The sequence below is a fragment of the Anser brachyrhynchus genome (genome assembly GCF_964034855.1).
Source record: "Anser brachyrhynchus genome assembly, chromosome: 10".
In the NCBI taxonomy this organism is placed as follows: Eukaryota; Metazoa; Chordata; class Aves; order Anseriformes; family Anatidae; genus Anser; species Anser brachyrhynchus.
Window position 1 is genome coordinate 20763296 of NC_137705.1, and position 18949 is coordinate 20782244.

Consider the following 18949-nt stretch of genomic DNA (forward strand, 5'->3'; position numbering starts at 1 on the left):
CATTGTGGCAGGATAAAGACAGAATAATCTATCACCCAACCACTACCACTCCTGCCCAAACAAGTCATCAAAATGACAACTCTGATGTGTAGTCATCAGTTCACGTCTGCGTATCACCTTAACTCATCTTCTTGCAATATAAACCATCGTTATGTTATAAATGTTGGGAATTTCTCAGCCCCTCACCGTTGCCTTTCCCATGAAGAAGGCTCAGCGAGGATGTTCTGAGGCACTGATGGTTTGCCAGCTTCCTTTTAGGCTTTGATTGATTTTGCATTTTCGTCCAAGCTGGTCTGGCCTAAATAAACACAATATATATTCTGGGAAGTTTTTCTCTTTACTGCTTAATCTGAATTCAGTTCATGTGGCTTGCAACTAAAGATGGGCAAGCGTCAAAATATTCTGACCGGTACCCAAGCTGAGTACAAAAGGAGAGACAGAAACAGATAAATTGCTGTTCTAACTTCTCAGAAAGGCTTTAATCCATTTATTTATTTTTTAGCTTCTATACTCAGTCTCACAATTTGTACTTAGCAAGCACAACTCATTGACCCGAGTGAGTCACCTCACGTCCCCCTTCTTTGGTGATGGAAAACACCATGCAGTAGCACTTCCCTGTTAAATGTTTTCCATTGGAATATTTGTTCACTTTTTTTGTTTTCAGTGATGAAGCATCACAGAAACTTGTCCCTGCTTTATGGAGACCCGCAGCTGTTGCAGTGAGTTTCAGCTTGCCAGAAGTTATTTGTACCAGCCGTGGCACTGCTCTCCGCATCTTCTGACTTAAAAAGCCTGCTCTCCGCTACCTGCTTTGCCACACATCTTTGTTAATCATTTGACTTAAGGAGACAAAACATAAGACCAGGTTTCTATGATTTCCCTGGTGTATGACTCATACTTATTGTGGAGGCTATATTAATTACTGTGTGCTTAACATTTAATGAGTCTAAGAGGAAGGAGTCTCCTCACTTCAGCTATATACAACGTGCAGTGAGCCTACTACATGCAGTGAATACTTTTCTAAAACACTAAAATCTGGATACATATTTTATAAATGGAGGCAAATCAGACACTGCTTGAGTTCCCCAAAACAGCATGGCAAAAGCTGAGAAATCTGGGCCGTAGTCCTAATTCTTTCACAGACTTCCTTTGTGCCCACCAGTCCACCCTCTTGTGCTTTGTGTCCTGACTTCCTGTCTGTTTATGAGGATAATAGCAGCTGACTAAGGCCAGGCTCAGTGCAGAACATTTGCACAACCTCACACCACAGCATTATTGAAGGCCAAAAGGAATTATCCTGATTTTATTTTTTTTTTTTTGAAGATATGCAAAACCAACTTTTGTGGTGATAAATTATACACTTTCAGTTGTGTGTGATGGCATTATGGTCAAACTCTACTGCCTGTACTGCATCTTCTCCATCCCTGTCTGTTGACTTCTAGTTAATAGCCTCTGTAGTTTAAAACAGTTCTGATCAAATTGAAACAATTTCCAAATGCAGCTATATATGGACAGTTGTGTAGCCCATAGTATATATTTCTGCGAACCCACTTATAAAAGAAAAGTTTCTGGGAAATAAATTGAGCACAAGAAGCAACTCACAAAAAGTTCCCTTTGCTGACTCAATGGAATAGGTGTTTGGTTTTTGCCTGAGCCAAATGCAATTGCACGATGAGCTGTGTGACAACTAGGCAGCCCAAGCTTGTGCTAAAATCTGTCCATTCAGCTAAGCCGGCCTTCCCTGGTAGACTCAGTAAGAAGCCTTCCATGCACTGACATTTTCTGGGATTTTCCTTCCTATGTGCTTCTGTTTTCCAAAGTTTTTCTGGGCTGCACCCTATCTGTAACAGGCCATTGGTTTCTTTATCATTCAAGTTGATTTCATTTATTCTGTAGGTACTACAGGGCCCAGATTAAGCATCATCTCTGGTGCAATTCCTGTGCAGTCACTTTTAAATTGATGGGTTTGCCTGACAGAGAACAAAACTTAGCACTCCCTTCACACGTTTTGCTACAATTCGTTATAAAACTTTAGCCAATTACAGAACACTTGTTCTGGTCCACTCTTTGTTTTAAATAACTACCGGTGTAGGTTTATCAATAATTCTTACACGGTGTATTAGGGAGGTGTGGTGTATTGGATGTGGAATAATTCCAGATTTCTTTTATCAGTCTGAAAAATTAGAGATGTGTTGTGAGAGGATGAATGATTTTGGTGCTGAGCATACTGCTTCTCTATGGTATTGTAGCTCATGTATGGACAGAAAATCATGATACACAAGCCACCAGTGACTGGGGGTGGATCAGAGAGATTATAAACACTACAGAGAGCTAAAAGTCCAAGTACTGGGAGAGAATAAAATAACAGGCATGTAAGTGCTGCAGTCAGACATGCTAGTGAAAAGCAAAAAGTGAAGCACCGCAGTACCAAAGTTGTGTGTAATGCAGTGTTCCTGAGGAAAAACTGCTGTGCATTCTTGAAAACTAGAGGTGGGCAAGGTTTTATACGCTGCTAGCTTGGGGCTAGTGACATACTGCTAGTGAATTGTTTGTATCAACAGCCACAAAACTAACTGTAGATCTGGTATGATATATACAACTTATTTTTTGGTACAGGGAAAGGATACAAGCTAGCACTGGAAATACAAAAACTAAGGTTACTAGAGCTAAGAGAATTTGGCTATGTGCTAATAATCACAGGTAACTGGTACAATTTTGATACCATTCTCTTCATCTCATTTTTGTTTTTTTGTGCATGCAATCCTGGAAACATTTCCCTAAAGTAAATATAATCTCATCTTGTCCCAGAGATCTGAAATCCAATTACAAGGCAGGAATATTCCCTAACAAGAGTTTGATACAGCGATTTCTTTGACAAAAATACAAGATCAAGGTCAGGAATTATGTGAACCTGAGAGAACCAGTAGTAAATATATTGGCTGCGCTTAAAAGTGTGATTTCTCTGGAAGTTGTTTCTGGCCCCCCGGTTGCAAATGACAGTATATGCTATTGATGAATCTATGAATATGTAAAAACAAAAGGGAAAAATCAGTTCTTCCCTAAAACTCCAAAGCACCAAAAGAAGCCTTTAAGGTTTTACAGCATCATCTCAGAACAAGGTAAGAGAATCACAAAGTTCTGGTATCCCTCTTCATACTCCTGGAGTCTTTGAGATCCAAGTACACATTTTAACTTAATCATATTATTGTTTGTTTCCAGACAAATGATTCTCTTAATTTTTGTTCAAGAGTAAAATGCCTGCCTTTGAGGAATTCTTGGTACAATTTTGACTAAAAGAACATAAATTAGGTTAGCCAGCTAGGTCAGTTTTCATGGTGAGAGCTATTCAAGGTAACCATGAATTGGTTAATAACCATGAATAACCATTTTGGAGTAAGATGAGCTTCATTGTCTGCCATGCTGTGTGATAAAATTACTGTACCTGGTTCCATCTGGGACATTAAAGCACTGACCCAGGTGGTACCCCAGCTGGTTGACAGCAGCAGTACATCACTTTTAGCTACCCCTGACTCTGCAGGTAAACCACTGAGTCCGCAGTTTAGTCCCACCAACAAGAGCTGGAGGGCTTGTTGTCCAGCTGGGCTTCTTGGGGTTACAAGCTGGGGGCAAGGGACTGTATTAGTAAATATTCTTATTGTGGATATTCACAGTGCATTCTTCCTGATATCTATAATAATGATAAATGTAAAAATGGTGTAAAAAAATACTTATGTAGAATCTTCATGTGAATATGTTCACCCTGATTGACATCTCTGATGGTTCTGTATTCAACAAATTGCTGTTAAAGTGTGGTCAGTTGTGTAATCCACAAGGTAATTCATTAACAGCTTTGCATAACATGATGAGTGTCCATTATTTTCCTTTTCTGAGTAACTATGTACCCTTACAATAACTTTACCAAATGAGTCACTTAAGAATACATTTTAAGGATGATTTTCATTTAATTATCACTTTTGAAAGACATATCTCCACTGAGTTTGTGCATACATGGCAAAGAAAACTTAATCATTGACTGATTCATGTTTTGGGTAGATACTTCAAGTATTCAAGCTAATTGTATTCAAGTTGGTTCTCCTTTAAAAAAAGGCCAAAAGGTAAAATCCTTAAAACTTACTTAGAAATCCCAATGTGGAGCTGTATCATTTCCATGAATCAGAGTCTGAATAAGGAAGTGAGATTTCGTAAATGATAGTTTCCCAACTTGTAATTGTGTTTGTTCTCTTACTCTTCCTACTCCTCTCACTCTTCCTGCTTCTTGAATGCATGTTTCATTTAAAAGCCTCTGCTAGGTTATTAATGTGGCCAGCAATCCAGCACTTCCCTTGGTTAGCGGAGATGAAAAGATATATTTTCTTTTGAGAGCTGTATTGTTCTGCAGTTGTGTGCATTTCAGTCCCATTGTGTGGTTCTTCACCGAGTCAAAACAGAGCTCTTCTATCCCTGAGGACAAAGAACAAACTGTTGTTGGGGGGCGGAATATCTACAAAATCATAAATCTTTCTCCCTCTCCTGTTTATTCTTCATGCTATCCAAGCACTTTTAGGGAATGGCCAATTAACTCCAGACTCATGGCAGGTTCTTATGGGCCAGATTCCTCTTATCTAAGAGGATGCAACCAAATTTCCAAATACTTTCTAGTTGAATGCAGCATTTGTTTTTCCTTGCTCTTTAATTTATAGGTAAATAATAGATAATTTATAGTTATCATAAACTGATATCTCAATTATCAATAAAATTGAAATTTTCTCTAAGTAATGCACAGATCACCAGCAGTATTGTAAAATATTGGGCAAGTGTGTACCAAATTAATTTTACCACACATCCAGTTCTTTATTACATGAGTAAAACTGTTTAAAGATATTTGTCCTTCAAGAATTAATCTGATCACTGGCCATTGCACATCATTGCGTATTGAAATACATGGGAAGCAGAAATTGTACAGATGGTTTTCCTATAGTAAAACATGCTGTGAAAGTAATAATTTGTAAAATAGCTATAATCAGTGAAGAAAACACACTTTTGATGATGGTATTATATCCACTATTTTTTTTTAAAAATTACAAACTGAGGGGGAGGGATTCCAAAGTCAAACGTTAGAACTGAGCTATTTAACCACAACATAGTGTTGTAATTAACATCCATACTGTATGTACTTCATTGCATTTTATTTCCTGTCATTTCTCGATGCATGGTATTTAGAAGAACTAAAAGCAGTGACTCAATTCCAAGAAAAAAATGCTTTTATATTCCTTTATATTGACAAGTCATATGTTCGAATGTAAGTTATGTTAATAATTTTTTTGGATATCTCATGCTGGTGTCTGAATTACATAAAAATTATATGATGTGTTAAGTGGCAGGTCTGCAAAGAAACTCTATATTTAATCCCAATTATGCAGGATCAGGTACTGCTTGGGCTTGTGTTCTTACATGAACATATGCAAGAAGTGAGTCTGAAAAAATGCCGTCACATTCAGGCAGCTTCCAAAAGGTCAGGCTATTAGGCTGAAACTTTGCAGCATCTCTGTAGTACTTCTGGTTGTCTTTTTCTCAGAAAGTTTGCTAACAGTTTTCTCCACTTTCGCAGTCCTAAGTGGGAGTTTTGCCTCAGCAAGATGATTGGACCCAAGATATATCTGTATCGCCTATTTCTTGTAATGCTTGCTCTTATCTAGAGGAGTCAGTGAATGCACTGCGTGCTGGCTACTGGTTTGCTTCCTTTACTGATGCCTCTGTAAAGGCATGAGGTCCTGTCATGGGGAAACAGGGAAGAATCTGGTCTGTCCCTGTTAGAGCATACAGTATCATCTGTAGCTCTGCGCCATCTTTCTTACCCAATGAAAAACAACATTAAACTTGGATTATTTTTTTATCAGCCACAAAAGAATCCAGCAGGAAGAACAGAATGAATCCAAAAACAGAAAAACATTTGCCCCTCAAATATCCAGAGAAATTAGCAGTGATGAAAAAGGAAATACTGTAAAGGGAACACAAGAAGGTTTAACTGAGCTCTGAAAAACAAATGAGCAGTCTTTAAATTTGTCTATTTTTTTTGTTTTTGTTTTTTGATTGTGGGTTGTTGTTGGTTTTTTGTTTGGTTGGTTGGTTGGTTTGGTTTTTTTGAGCTCTGGCCTTTTGGGAATAATGTAAATGCCAAAAAGAGCTGGACAAAAAGTAAGCGTTGTATCCTATCTATGAGAATCAGACGACGTGTATCATGCTAGCTGTTACAGTCATAGTCTACAGTCTTCACTGATTAAAATCAAATTTGACAGTAACACAATATAGAGGCTTAACTGACAGCACACACAGCACATTTGCTAGTCATAATGCCAGAGTTTAATGACTGATGCATGTGGGAAGCTAATTTGGATTTTTTTTCCTGAATGGGATAAATGAGCATCCAGTTAATGCCAATCATGAATTCAAGCCATGTGACAAGATTGATGCTACATACCCTGTTCTTGTTTTGCATATTCTGCAAAATGAACTGCAGGAAAAGAGCCAGTTTGTACACACATCCGGAGACAAAGTTCAATCTGCTTTCTGACACATCCACCAACTGCAGCTGAATGTATCCAGCTTGCTGCTATGTCCACAAACTAATTACCCTTTCTCTGTTAAATAGCCTAAGAATTACAAATTGTATGCCTGTTTTGAGAAAAAGTACAGGTTGAACAAGCAGACGAAGTATAAATAAAATATTTATATAAAAATAGTCTCTTACAAAATATACTCTCTTATCCTATGGTTGATTTTCCAAAAGATGGAAGTTTGTCTGGAGTTTCTTATTTTTAGACATATTTCAAACAGGATTTTATTAATGCTTCTTTCTTTAATTGAAGAAAAAAAATGGTAAAGATTTGCATCCCCTACCACTTGACTTTTGTTCCAGACAACTAGCAGCAAACAGGAAAAAATAAAAAATAAAAACAAGAAAAAAACCAGTGTGTTTGTGTATGTACATATATATAAAGATGCCAGCTTTTGCACTTAAACATCTAGTACTGTAGAACACATCCTGCAAGTCCAACTAGTAGAAATATCCTAGTTAAGAATAATATATACAGCTCCAGTTTTTCCTTGCTGTTTCTACAAAATTATTCCACAAAGAAAGCAAGCTATCTACTTTAATTGCAGAATAGTTCCAAAAATGTTGGTAGAGTTCTTTTTAATTAAATAAATTAATATTAGTTTTATCTGAATAAATTGTTAAATATTGCTATTATTATGCCCAAGTGTCCCAAATCCCTGTGCTAAATCTGCAGCACACACACACACAAAATGCAGATAAAGCAGTGTCTACAGAACATGTCAACAGTTCTACTCGCTGTAGCAAGTGGTATGAAGTGAAAAGATGGGCAAGACCGGCAGAAGCTTTTCACAAGTGTAGAAGCCTAAATGTGTGTCATCCGCACACTCACACGGGCACTTCACGATAGGGCACTGTCCATCCCATCCTGTGCAAAGCCCATGGCTGAGGATTTTTCCCCTACCCCATCCTGCTCCTTATACACACAAGTTTTTGACCATCTTTTTTTTTTTTCTTTTTTTTTTTTCCAAACCAAGTTCATTGCCATGCTCAGAGATTTTTCTCTGGTGTCTCTTCCCAAGGCAGTCAATGCTTCTTGCTCCAGAGGTACAGATTAACTGAATGATCTCATCTCTCTGATTTGTGTGTCAGGGGGTTGGGGGGGGGGTGTTTGTTTTTTGTTTCTTGGCTGACTTTCTGAAGAGTCTGAAATGTGTATCCACATAAGCAATGAAACATGAGAAGAAAAGACAGGGATCCATTCATCAGAGTTTCTTCTGGGAGAGCAGATCTTTGCTACAGTCTCGTGTTGAGCGCATGTGCAAATGTACTCGCGGCCAGGGACACAGCCAGCCTGCCCAGCCACGTACTCATTTACAGGTATATACTTCTGTTCTTTCACTGCATGTGTTGCATTTAACATAGCAGCACCAATGAAATTTGCAGTTGCACTGCCACACTCTCGAGTACTGGTGCGTGTTGTAACCTCGCCCACAACACATCAGGTCGCAGCCGTTGGACTGCTGGGCTGTCTTGTTGCACATCCTCCCCTGTGTTCCCACGCTGCCAGTGACGGGGTCTTCTTCACAATAATTGGGAGATTTTTCTATGTACACTAAATCTGTATCCATGGGTTTGCGATAAGAAAGTGGCTTCTTTATTTTGAGGAAGGTCGGACGCTTGTTGCGACTTGCCCTCACTGGTTCGACCTGAACTGCTTCGTTGTATTTGTCCTTAAGGATGTAGCCCAGCTCCCGGAACTTAGGCAGGGTTGTCCAGCATGTCTTAGTGGTACAGGATCCCGAGACCCCATGGCACTTGCACTCTAACTTCATGTTTTCTTCCAGAATCTGGATTTGGAAGAACAAAGAATGATGCATTAATAAAAACTAAACACTTCAAAAAAAAAAAAAAAAAGAGGTTTATCTGATGCATATTGAATAACAGTCACAGAGGGGTTTGCTCTCCAGTATTAGCTGTCACCAGGCACGGGCCAGGTTCCCACCAGAGCTATGGGCTTTGCTTGCCTGGTGATGCAGTTGTCCCAGGTAGCAAATGCTTACGGGTATCAGCTAAGTTCTGCCTCCAAAGTTTGCACTTTGAGTTAAACAGGGAACGTGAGTGCCTAATTTCACAGACTGTAGACCAAGTGTAAATTGGGATCCTCATTACAGCTTTTCTTCACCTTGCCTTGTACAGTGCTTCAGATTCTTCTGTCTTCCAATTTTTGCATTTGGCAGTTAAATGAGGACCTTGCAGAAAATCACACCTTTACTATGGCAGCCTTACACAAAATGCCACATGCAGAATGCTTTGAAAGTTCAATAATAGATACTAGAACTTCATTTTTGTAAATAGAGATGCCAAATTAAACTGCATTTCTGTTCTTTGGCCTGAAAATTGCATAAGCTGGTGTAAGATATGAACAAGCAGATAAACTCTATCAATGCTCATCCTCCTGTTGGTGTCACGTTAATCAACAGCATAGAGCAGACTATTATTTAGTTATGCAATCATCGTCTGTTCTAAATGTTGCAAGTTAATGCTGCAGTTTGAAATATAAGTATTATTTCAGTATACCACAGCCTTACATTCTTTGCCATATGTATACAGTATACCCCAGTCTTTCCATTTTTTCCTAAAGCATTTTGCTCTCCTCTCTCACATGGGTAATGGAGCATACAAAATACCTGGGCTACTCTGCCAAAAAACTGGCTTTGTCTTAAAGCATAAGGTGTAAGAGTAAAGAGGAGGAATTGTTTTCATGTTTTGTCATCAATTCTGGTTAAGAATTTTCCACCTCCTTAGTACCATAAAAGCTTCTCAATCACATCATCTTGGCTCCACCCTGTATCACGTTCTCTTCTTTGTAGGGTCTTCTCATGTTTAAGGCTGAGTTGTCACTGCTTTCCTTTTGATGATAACAAGCTTCATATTCCCTTCAGCCTTCACATCCCTTGAAACTTCAGCCCTGTATCTTCTCTCTCCTGCTGTTTCTTTACCAGCCCCAGTCCTTGCCAGCTAACCCTGGAGACCAGCTTAGTCCCTGCTGTCTGACCCGAGCACTAGAGCTGACCTCACTTAGCAGCTACAGTGTTAATGCTAGAAAAAATACTAATTGATAGAATAATTCCAGCAATTAATTTCTCACTGGTGTTGGCTTGAAAAGATAATAATAATTCTTCTGATTACAATCTGCCTAGCCTGGCAGATAGCAGCAGTGGGAAGCCCAGCCGGGGGATTATCTGGGTTCAGGGAGTGCCCACATCATTTTTCCCCTGAGAATCCTCAGCTGATCTGTGCAACCCCAAACCTGGGCAGCCTGGAAGGCTGGAGGGAGGTCAGCAATGTGGAAATTTGGATTAACCCTTTTCTGTAACCCCCCACTTTTGTTTTTTGGACATTAGGAAAGCTTACCGTGCAGACACCAGCTGCTGCTGAACAGGACAGTCTGCCCTGAAGGAGCCAGGTCCAGCTCAAAAGGCTAGACATGCGCTGGGACTTCAGGTCTAAAATCTCAGCATAAGAGACTGAGTGGCTAGGAGTAAGAGTACCTCTGAGGTTGTGCGGCCAGCAGATCGTATGCAGCACACTAACACTGGTGAATGCAACTCCATCCTACTTGTGGAAGCCTTAAAATAGGCAATGTAGAGGCTGCATGTAGTAGCTTATTACTCTCACACCTTTTGGTCATGAGCCTGTTCCCATGTCATCTAGGCACAGTAATCAGTATTGCTTAACTTTAGGGTAGTTCACACCTGTTTTTTTTATTCACTGTTCCTTCTCTGCCATTTTTAAATGAAAAACTGGATTTCAAAGGCAATTAAATGGCTTTGGTTTTATTTTAGTCCATTGCTGATGTGTCAGTACATGTGGTCTGAAGACGAGATTAAAACCCCTAGAAAGTATAGGTCCAAGGTTTTGACAGGTGTGAACTTAGCCTATATTATGTCACAGTTTGTGCTACTGTTTTAAAATTAAATTTTCAAGCAAACTATCCATCCAGTGACTTTCCAAAAACCGAGATGTGAGAAACTTTGATATTCAGATCTACATCTTAACTTGCAGTTCTGCTCAAATTTTGGCTTACATTTTGCATTATCTTGTTATCTTGAGTTTCTCTCTCAGCCACTGCATACTTCTTTTATTGCTCACTCATTCATAAGGTAGTACTCTTAGAAGATAAATGAGGAGACAGAAAAGGAGTTATAGCACAGAAACCGGAAAAATAACATAAATTCTTTTAGCCTCATTTGTACTTTTTTTAAAGCCCTCTTTTTTTAATTTGAAACTAGCTGGGGATACATTTCTCAGCCCTAATTCAATCACTGCTCTCATTCAAGTGGCTGGCCTTATATCTGGTACGATGTTCAAACTTGCAACAAAATATTTCTAACATCAGGATCTGCCAGATTGACTTGAAACATTAATACAAAATACATCATGACTTAGTGTCATCTATCCAGGTAGGGCTTTTCTCTGAAGTGTAAATAGCCTAAATTGCCTTTTGGTTTATTTCATTAACATCCCATTTACAGACAGCGATCTCTAAGAGAAGGAATATTTTCCCCCAGAAAGAGCTGAGCAAGCGGCTGGAGCAGTTCAGCAATGGGGCAGCCACATGTCACGTACTTGCCTCTTGCTCTGGGTGACGTGATGCCAACCCGGACAAGCATCTGGATTTCTGGCCTCCCTCAGCTATGGCCAGGCATGAGTAGTTAGGGTAAAAACATCTGGCTTTGCCTGAAGATGAGACATTTGACCAATATTAGTTGAGTCCAAGTATTAGGGGTACTTTTTAGATGACCAGAAACATTTGAAAGTGTGAGCAGAGGATGGACAGATGGATGAGAAAGATTTTTCTTTAAATGCTGTGCCACATTTATTGTTCTCTTTCTCTCTCTCTCTCTCTCTCTCTCTCTAGCACTTTCTAAGATGTTCTGACTAACTTTCTGTTTTCTCTTGCCCTACTGGGGTTGCATTTCTATTGCACTGTGCTGAAATCACTCCAACACATCTGCCTAGTTTGGGCCCACTGCACTCTGCTATCAGACTTTCCCTTCCATTTCTGCCTTTTCCAGCCCAGCCTCCCTACTGTTAGCTCACAAACCCTTTTGTTGCCTCTGTTCTTGTACATACGTCCTCTTTGCAGTTGCTCTCTTTCCATGTAGTGTTTTACAAATTTAGCCAGAGATGAATTGAATCCTGTGGCCTTTAGAAAATAGACTGCATGTAATCTGAACCATCTATCCTCAGCAAAAGGCTGCAATGCTGATTTGATAGTTTTATTGCACGGTGATATCAGGTGCTTGCAGAGTATTCTCTGGGTAAGGACTGGAGGCCTGGGCCTTCCCCTTGGTTTCCATGAGCCAAAAGAAGTGCTCTACCCCTTCACTTCAACACGTGGTCTGTGTTAAAAACAGGAAACACCCCGAACCTTTTGAGTATTTGTTTCTTCAAAGGTTTTAGCAAGCAGCTCATACTTTTTACATTAGATTAAAGCTTTATATATGTTATAGACTGATCTTCCTAAAATGTAAGAGCTTGAAGAGCACAAAATGTAAAATCTAGAACCTCTGTTTCTTACCAAAAGACCATATCCTGCTCCATTAGCCATAGAGGGTAAATCTATATGCACCATTGAATGCTCTGAACTGGATTAGATGCTAACAAAGAACTGGAGTTCGTTTAACTTTGTCCACTTTTTCTTTGAGTTCCTATAGTAAACTGTCAGTACTTGTTTCTCTGTGTCTCCTTTGCCATTAGCCTCTGGGAAATAGTTTGTGTGAAGAGAACTTGCTCTGGCTCTCTCTGTTGATGTTATCTTCAGATATAGTACCTTTGGGCAGTGCCATAAGGAACATAACATGTTTTTTCTTTGCCTTTAGTTTTGCAGAAAATGTAAAGGGTGCATCACGTGAGGGTGGCAAGCTGCAGCCCTGAAGAGCCCTTTGAGCAGCCTGCGAGCTGCACAGGCTCAGGTGCCAAATGCAGAGGTTGTTCGCATGGTCACAAAGTCCTCTACTATTGGTCAGGGAAAACACAACCATTGGCTAAAAGCTGTGAATTTTTCATTACAGAGAACAAGGCAGGACTTGGAGAGTGGTCACAACATTTCTGTGGGCTGCAGAGGCCATTGAGGAGAGGCAAGCCTGCCCCATTCAACTTGCGGCAGACGAGGATTTATGATTTATATCATTTTCAAGAAGGCAATTGTAACTATAAAACAAAGCTCCTCAAACTTCAGGAAAAATGTTAGAGGGCTGCTTGGTTTTCTTTTGCAAAAGGATTCACTTAGTAAAAATACTGTTTTAAGCTAACGTAATAAAGACTACTTCTATCTAATTAAAATAAATAGAAAATTACACTGCCACTTGTTTTATTCAAGTGTGACAGTAATCTCAAAATGATTCTACCTTTTAAATAATTTGTGGGACTGTCTTAACACCAAAACTCTGAAACTAAATAGGAAAATAGCAATAATACTTGGTGCCTTTTGACTTGAAAACAAAAATTAACATGAGAGAGCATAAAAGAGGAAATGATGCCATTTAATGACAAACCCTGTGAAACCTTGTAATGTAAGAAACAGCATATTGAAAAAGTACCAAAATGCAAATCTGAAGTTAGGAAAGACATATCTAAACAGAAAAGTTTATTTCCCATCAGTGGATGTCCACTAGCGATATTAATAGAGCTGTTGTAAAAAGTGTTTTGCATAAATATGACATATTTTGCATTGATATCCTATGGCAAACTAATTGTGGATGAGTCTGGAACTGCTTGTGTCCCATATTAAGCGTGACTCACTCCAGCTAATCTTTCATATTTCAGTTGAATGTATTATGAAGGCCTTATTAAGCACAGTTAAATGATGTTTCTTCCTCGCATTTTTTCATTAGTTAAACTGTGCAAAAAGCAATGTCTGAAGTTGAAGTCAACATCAAACAAATTTGTTATGCTGAGCAGTGCGAGTCCTGACTATCTCAAAAATACTACTACTACTGGCAGGTTAAACCATTTTTCCCATTACAAAAATTTTTCTGTTCCAAATAAAAAATGGCTGGGAAATCACCATAGCATATGACCTATACCAATTAAATCACAACTGTGTTTTCCTACAAACAGATGTCTAAAGAAGATCATGCAAGATATTGGTCTGAGGACTAATTACGAAGATAGACAAGAGAATGCTGATAAATGACAGAATGCTAGAAACATCCCAGGTTGTACAGAGTACAAATATCTACCTTCAATAATAGATATCCAAATTTTAACTAATTGGAATTCTGATTGTAATTCCCTAAAAAATGAAGAGTTCATGAACTTTGCTCTCTCATTAGTTTAACTTTTGTGCAGTATTTCTGACTTTTCTTTATGCTGCCACAAAGCAGGAGGTTCCTTACCATTCTTTATAAGTTTCATAATTATTAGTAATAGTATTTCTACCTTGGAATATTAGTTGTCCTTTACTTCAGCTTTATAAAGAACCTGACCATATGCAGCAACTATTCTCCAAGTGCAGCTTCTATTTTGATATATTGTGAAATGAGTAAAGAAAAAATAGTTAGTTGTTCAGTATAGTCACACTGTTCATGTACTATTCTCAGCACATGTAAACTGATTTTCTTCTCTTTCCCTTGGTAAGTCATATTACTCAATTTAGAGGGCAGAAGACTGAATACCCTTCAGGGACCAAAAAACAAGCAGCAGTAGAAGAACAAATCTTACAGGATGCTTTCAGAATTGTTAGTCTGAAGAACATTTGGACACAGGATAGGAAGGGGACCACAGTTTTTTAACAAAAAGATTTAATGAGACAGATTCTCATACTATATAATAATGCTCAAGTTAAACCACAAGGCATGGCTCTTGCCTTTTTTCAAATTGTAGGAACTTCTATGTGTAATAAAACAAGGTGTCATAGTCCTTCAGCTTTCTGCCACTGAGGGGTTCTAGGAGAAAACCTTATACCCTATTGTAGCTGCTCCCAGGATAAACTTCTGCCAAAACCATCTCATCTTTGCAAATGTAACTAGGAAAGGGGATTCCATGTATGCAGCTCAGAGTATCTTGCTTGCTCATTCCTCAGTATTTTTCTCAGACACTTCTGCAAATCTAATCATGGCCACCTGAAAGTCAAATAAGGTTCTTCAGTTTTTATTTATCTTCATCAATAATACCTTGCAGAGGTAGCAGGCACCATGTGGCAACACCTGATGTTAATAGCTCAGCAAAATCTGATATGGACTTGAAAAGAATGATACACAAAGAAATCTACACTGCCACGTCAGACAGTCCCTCCTCGGAGCAGGTCTCATGCCAGGTATTCTCTTCTCTCTCACCCCCTCCCTTTCGCGTCGTATCTGATAACAGCTACAAGCTTGTAGTCTGTGGGATTCCTTGCCTTTTTACGTCTCTCACGAACAGATTCCTGTTTTCCCCAGAGAGAAAGTACCTGCACCCTTGTCTCTCTCTATGGTCACCAAAATGTAAGACGAAACCATTAATTCATGAGCTGGAACCGTGAGCTTCAGGTTGAGTTTCACATGCTCTTAAGGGATATGGTTTGTGACAAAGTTTTCTGTGTACTACCAAACACAAAACCGTCTTCCCCACCTTTCCTTCTGTTAGCAGGAAATACTGTTATAAAAGTTTTTCTCAACTATGAATTACCAAACTAATGCTTTGATAAGATTTTATACGAGGAAGTGGACTTAAAATATTATGTTCCTCCTGCACTATTGGAAAATAAGTTGTGAGATTGGGGGTTCATAGCGTGGGATTTTTTGTTTTCTGAGTTGCTAATGACAAACACTCTGTACTTGAAAGCTGGCTTGAGAGTTTACTGGGTGGTTACTGCTCTGGTGCCTTCTTGGTACGTCTGTCTGCAAGACTGGTCTGACTTGCGTTTTGTTTCTGTAGATTTTTCTATTTAAAAGCAAGGCAAATATTTTAACAGAAAAAAAATGGAAATAATTTGAAAACATAACTGTCAAAGTGTTTGATAAAATACTTGCTTTTTTAAAAAATAACTCTTGGAAGACCCATTATCACCTAGATTAGACTGGATCGGTGTAGGGCCAAGTAGGTGTCATCATGTACGAAGTTTAAAAATCAGTCATAAAAAACAGTTCTGAAAAAAATATATATTTTTTTAATATGCTTTCACCTACAATTATTGGAATATAGTTGAATTGTCTTAGGGTCATTCTACAAGTTAATTTATGTTTCCTATTTGTATAAGTGAAAGCATGACTTCCTAGTTCCAGACTGAAATAGGATTGTGAGATTAAGGGAAAACTTATCTAGGATCAGTATTTGCTGCTGTCCAAGCAAAACTGACACTGTGGATACGATGGATTATAGCTTGTGAAATACTGAATAGTCATGTCTAGTCTACCTGGGTACTTTGTACAACGAAGCTAAAATAGACTGGAAAAGGGGATGATGGTGTTACAGAATTACAGATAGAGTTGTTGGTTGTGTTATCTAATTCACCTTCTTATCACTACATGAGTTGTCTATAGTACGTATCTTCCTCTCCAAAAAGATATTGGGCAGTATGTTCATGCCAAAAGTGAATAAAAAGGATGATCAAGGCGTTTTGAAAATGAAGCAACAGCATGATGTTCACTGACACCAAGATGATTTACAAAGAAAATGAGACAGCAATTTTTCTGGATTTGGGCATGTTATCAACATAAAATTTATTCTTATATCATATCTACCTTCCTTACATTCTGGTCACAAACTAAAAATCACTCCAAAAAATACTGTTGCTTCTGAAACAGGCTTCTCTAAAGCAGTGATCTGTGCAGTATTGTATCATGTATTATAAAGATGATGAATGTCCATTGTTAAAAATACCATTTTGCCTAATTCTACTTCAGTCTAGGATCTCAGTGTATGGATCAGAGACTAATGAAGTGAATGAAAGCTTGACAGCGATACCTGCAGGCCTGGACCTCTTCAAAGTAATTATAGTTCTCCTAGCATCCTATATCCTATGAATCTGTTTTTAGTTTTGATCTTGGGATGGTGATCTTCATCCATATTCTGTGCTTCAATGAATCAAGCTGTCGTTAAAATGTAGGATGAGCTGCTTTTAAAAAAAATACATTGCACATAGAGTTTATATTTTAGCATGCTAGTTCTGAAGTAATTTGGAGGTACTCCCAGGTAAGGTGAACTAAAACTTATTTGCACTCCTCAGTTTGAGGACACAATGGGTTAAAGTCTTGGGGGTTATTCAAGTTCTGTTACAGCCTTGCTCTGCTAGGCAGGGATGTCAATGCTGTCTTTTGCTTTGGGCTGTCTCATGGAGCCTGAGTCATACTTCACTGCTGTGGTAAAAAATGTAGGGAAAACAGGAAATGACACAACTTAAATCCATCCTTGTCATAGTTAATGTACACAGTGAAGGATGGTACAGAGTTGAGTCATTCCCACTAAACTTCATCTTCTGTGTAACTCTCCCCACTGGTAGTGAAACGCTCAAATGAAGTGGTGCTGGCATTGTATAGTAAAGAATTGGGAGCAACCAGGTAGAGCATTTTGACAAATGCTTGAGCTGTCTAGAGAAAAGTTTCCAGAGTGTGATAGAAACCAAAAGAACAGCCTTACTTGTTCCAGACAACTCATCAGAAAACACCTCTTGTCCTAAACTAATAAAGCCAGGTGCTGGCAAGAACACTAGTTGCAAAATAATATCACTTCATATCGCTTCCAAACATTTTAACCAATAGCCACACACAGTTAATTATAGGTTCATTTAGTTACATACCACACCATGAGAGTTAACCCTTAGGTACTCAGCAAATAATACTATGCAAGGCATATTTCTCATGCTTCAAAACATAAATTTCAGTTCTCTAAGCCAGCATTTTTAGTAAACAGTAGATGTTTTTACTCTCCCTCAAGCTTTTCAGGTGATTTCAAAGTACTTCTACAGTAATGTCTCAGTACCGTCTTTATAAAAAAGTATTTCCTAGCTTAACTTCTTCAGGAACTCCTTCAGACTCCCTCAAAAAGAAGCACCAGTTACCTTCATGTTTGATTCACAGGAAGACATCTCTGTGTCAAAATATTCACAGGATAATAAAATAACATGCTTTTGATTATAACAAGAATTAGGATATTCTTGTGGAAGTCATTTTTCCATAAAGACGGCTTTCAAATTAAGTTATATACATAAGAGTTTTCCCCCTCCAGTTGCAGTTGGGACAATAGATCCGCGGTTCCATGTTTTCAAATAGCTTCCACTTATCAGAGATAAGATCCTACCAGCAGAGCCTATCTCTGTAGCCTAGCAGCTGCCAAGATTAACATGCCCCAAGAACAGGCCAAGAATTTTAACACAGAGCTTCTGGCCTGTTGTCAATGAACATTTCCTCCAATACAGAAGAACGTGAAATTTCCTAATTTTACATACAACGCCCAGTGCAGTCTAAGCAAACCTCTTTGGCTTTGTGTCTTGCTTACCTGGCATATTAGATTTTCTTCTTTTCATTCTAACAGGTATTTTAGCAATAGCCAAAGCTTTCATTTTACAAGTGAGCAATCACATATTAAAAGAAATTCACTTTTAAGGTGTGTCATATTGATGGAAGTAATTCCCCTCAGCCAGCTCACTCTCCAGACCAGGCATAGCTGTTGCTCTTTGTTAAGAAATCTGTCTGTTTACTATTTATAGATGAGTTAAGGAGAAATATCCAACAATTACATTAATAGTTCCTCTTAATAAGCCACTTATGTTATATTCATTGAGCCTGAATATCAAGACTGATGTTTTTACAAAAGGTTAATCTGTTGCTGTAGGTCTTTAGTTCAGAAGGTCATAGGATGCCTGTAATAACAGCTTGTAAACACCAGCTTCACTTGTTCGTAAACCCATCAATAACAAACCATGCATGTGTGTGTTAATCAGATATTAATTTTATCGCTCTCTTTAAGGGGAACCTTAATATAAAGTATAACTCCATTAAAGAGAATTCAAGAAATCTTAATGCTATGCTATTCTTTAGTAGAGTTATTTGGATCTGTAATGTTCTGGAAAACATTTTAAGATTACACCTTCTAGCCTAAATTTGCTGCAACTACAGCAAGGCAAACTTCTCAGACCAATTTCCAGAGAAAATGAAGCTTAAGTGCTCAGTTGGTGTCTGTCTCCCACCTGCTTCTCATGTCCCATTGGTAACAGCTGAACCTTTTTAGTAATTTCAACCAAATATGACAAAGGGTAGAGACTGTGAAGTAACTTCTGTGAAAATAAAAGATCACAGGGAGGAGACAGATCCTATAAATGCTCCACGTGGCAGTGTGAATGCTCATGTTGTTAGACCTCAGGCAATTCACAAAGAGTTTGCCATCAGCAATAACACATGCTTTTGCAGG

General features: G+C 38.6%; 2 protein-coding genes across 3 annotated transcripts in view; one reads left to right on the forward strand and one right to left on the reverse strand.

The window, feature by feature from the left end:
• Positions 1 to 463: 463 nt before the first annotated feature.
• The window catches only part of WNT7A (Wnt family member 7A), a 41678-nt gene continuing 23192 nt past the window's right edge, over positions 464 to 18949 (reverse strand). The window contains exons 4-5 of one of the 2 annotated variants that reach the window (XR_013955372.1): positions 6479 to 8403; positions 464 to 4461 (exon numbers count right to left, since the gene is read on the reverse strand). Coding sequence is in view for 1 of the 2 variants with exons in the window: in XM_080605610.1 (XP_080461736.1) it covers positions 7924 to 8403 (480 nt within the window). In the remaining variant the exon portion in view is untranslated. Of the gene's footprint in view, positions 8404 to 18949 lie in introns of both variants that reach the window. The other variant, XM_080605610.1, reaches the window with a different exon arrangement.
• LOC308200248 (uncharacterized protein) overlaps positions 14231 to 18949 on the forward strand; it is a 52167-nt gene continuing 47448 nt past the window's right edge. The window contains exon 1 of the mRNA XM_080605624.1: positions 14231 to 14879. Coding sequence (XP_080461750.1) covers positions 14873 to 14879 — 7 coding nt within the window. The 5' untranslated portion in view covers positions 14231 to 14872. The remainder of the gene's footprint in view (positions 14880 to 18949) is intronic.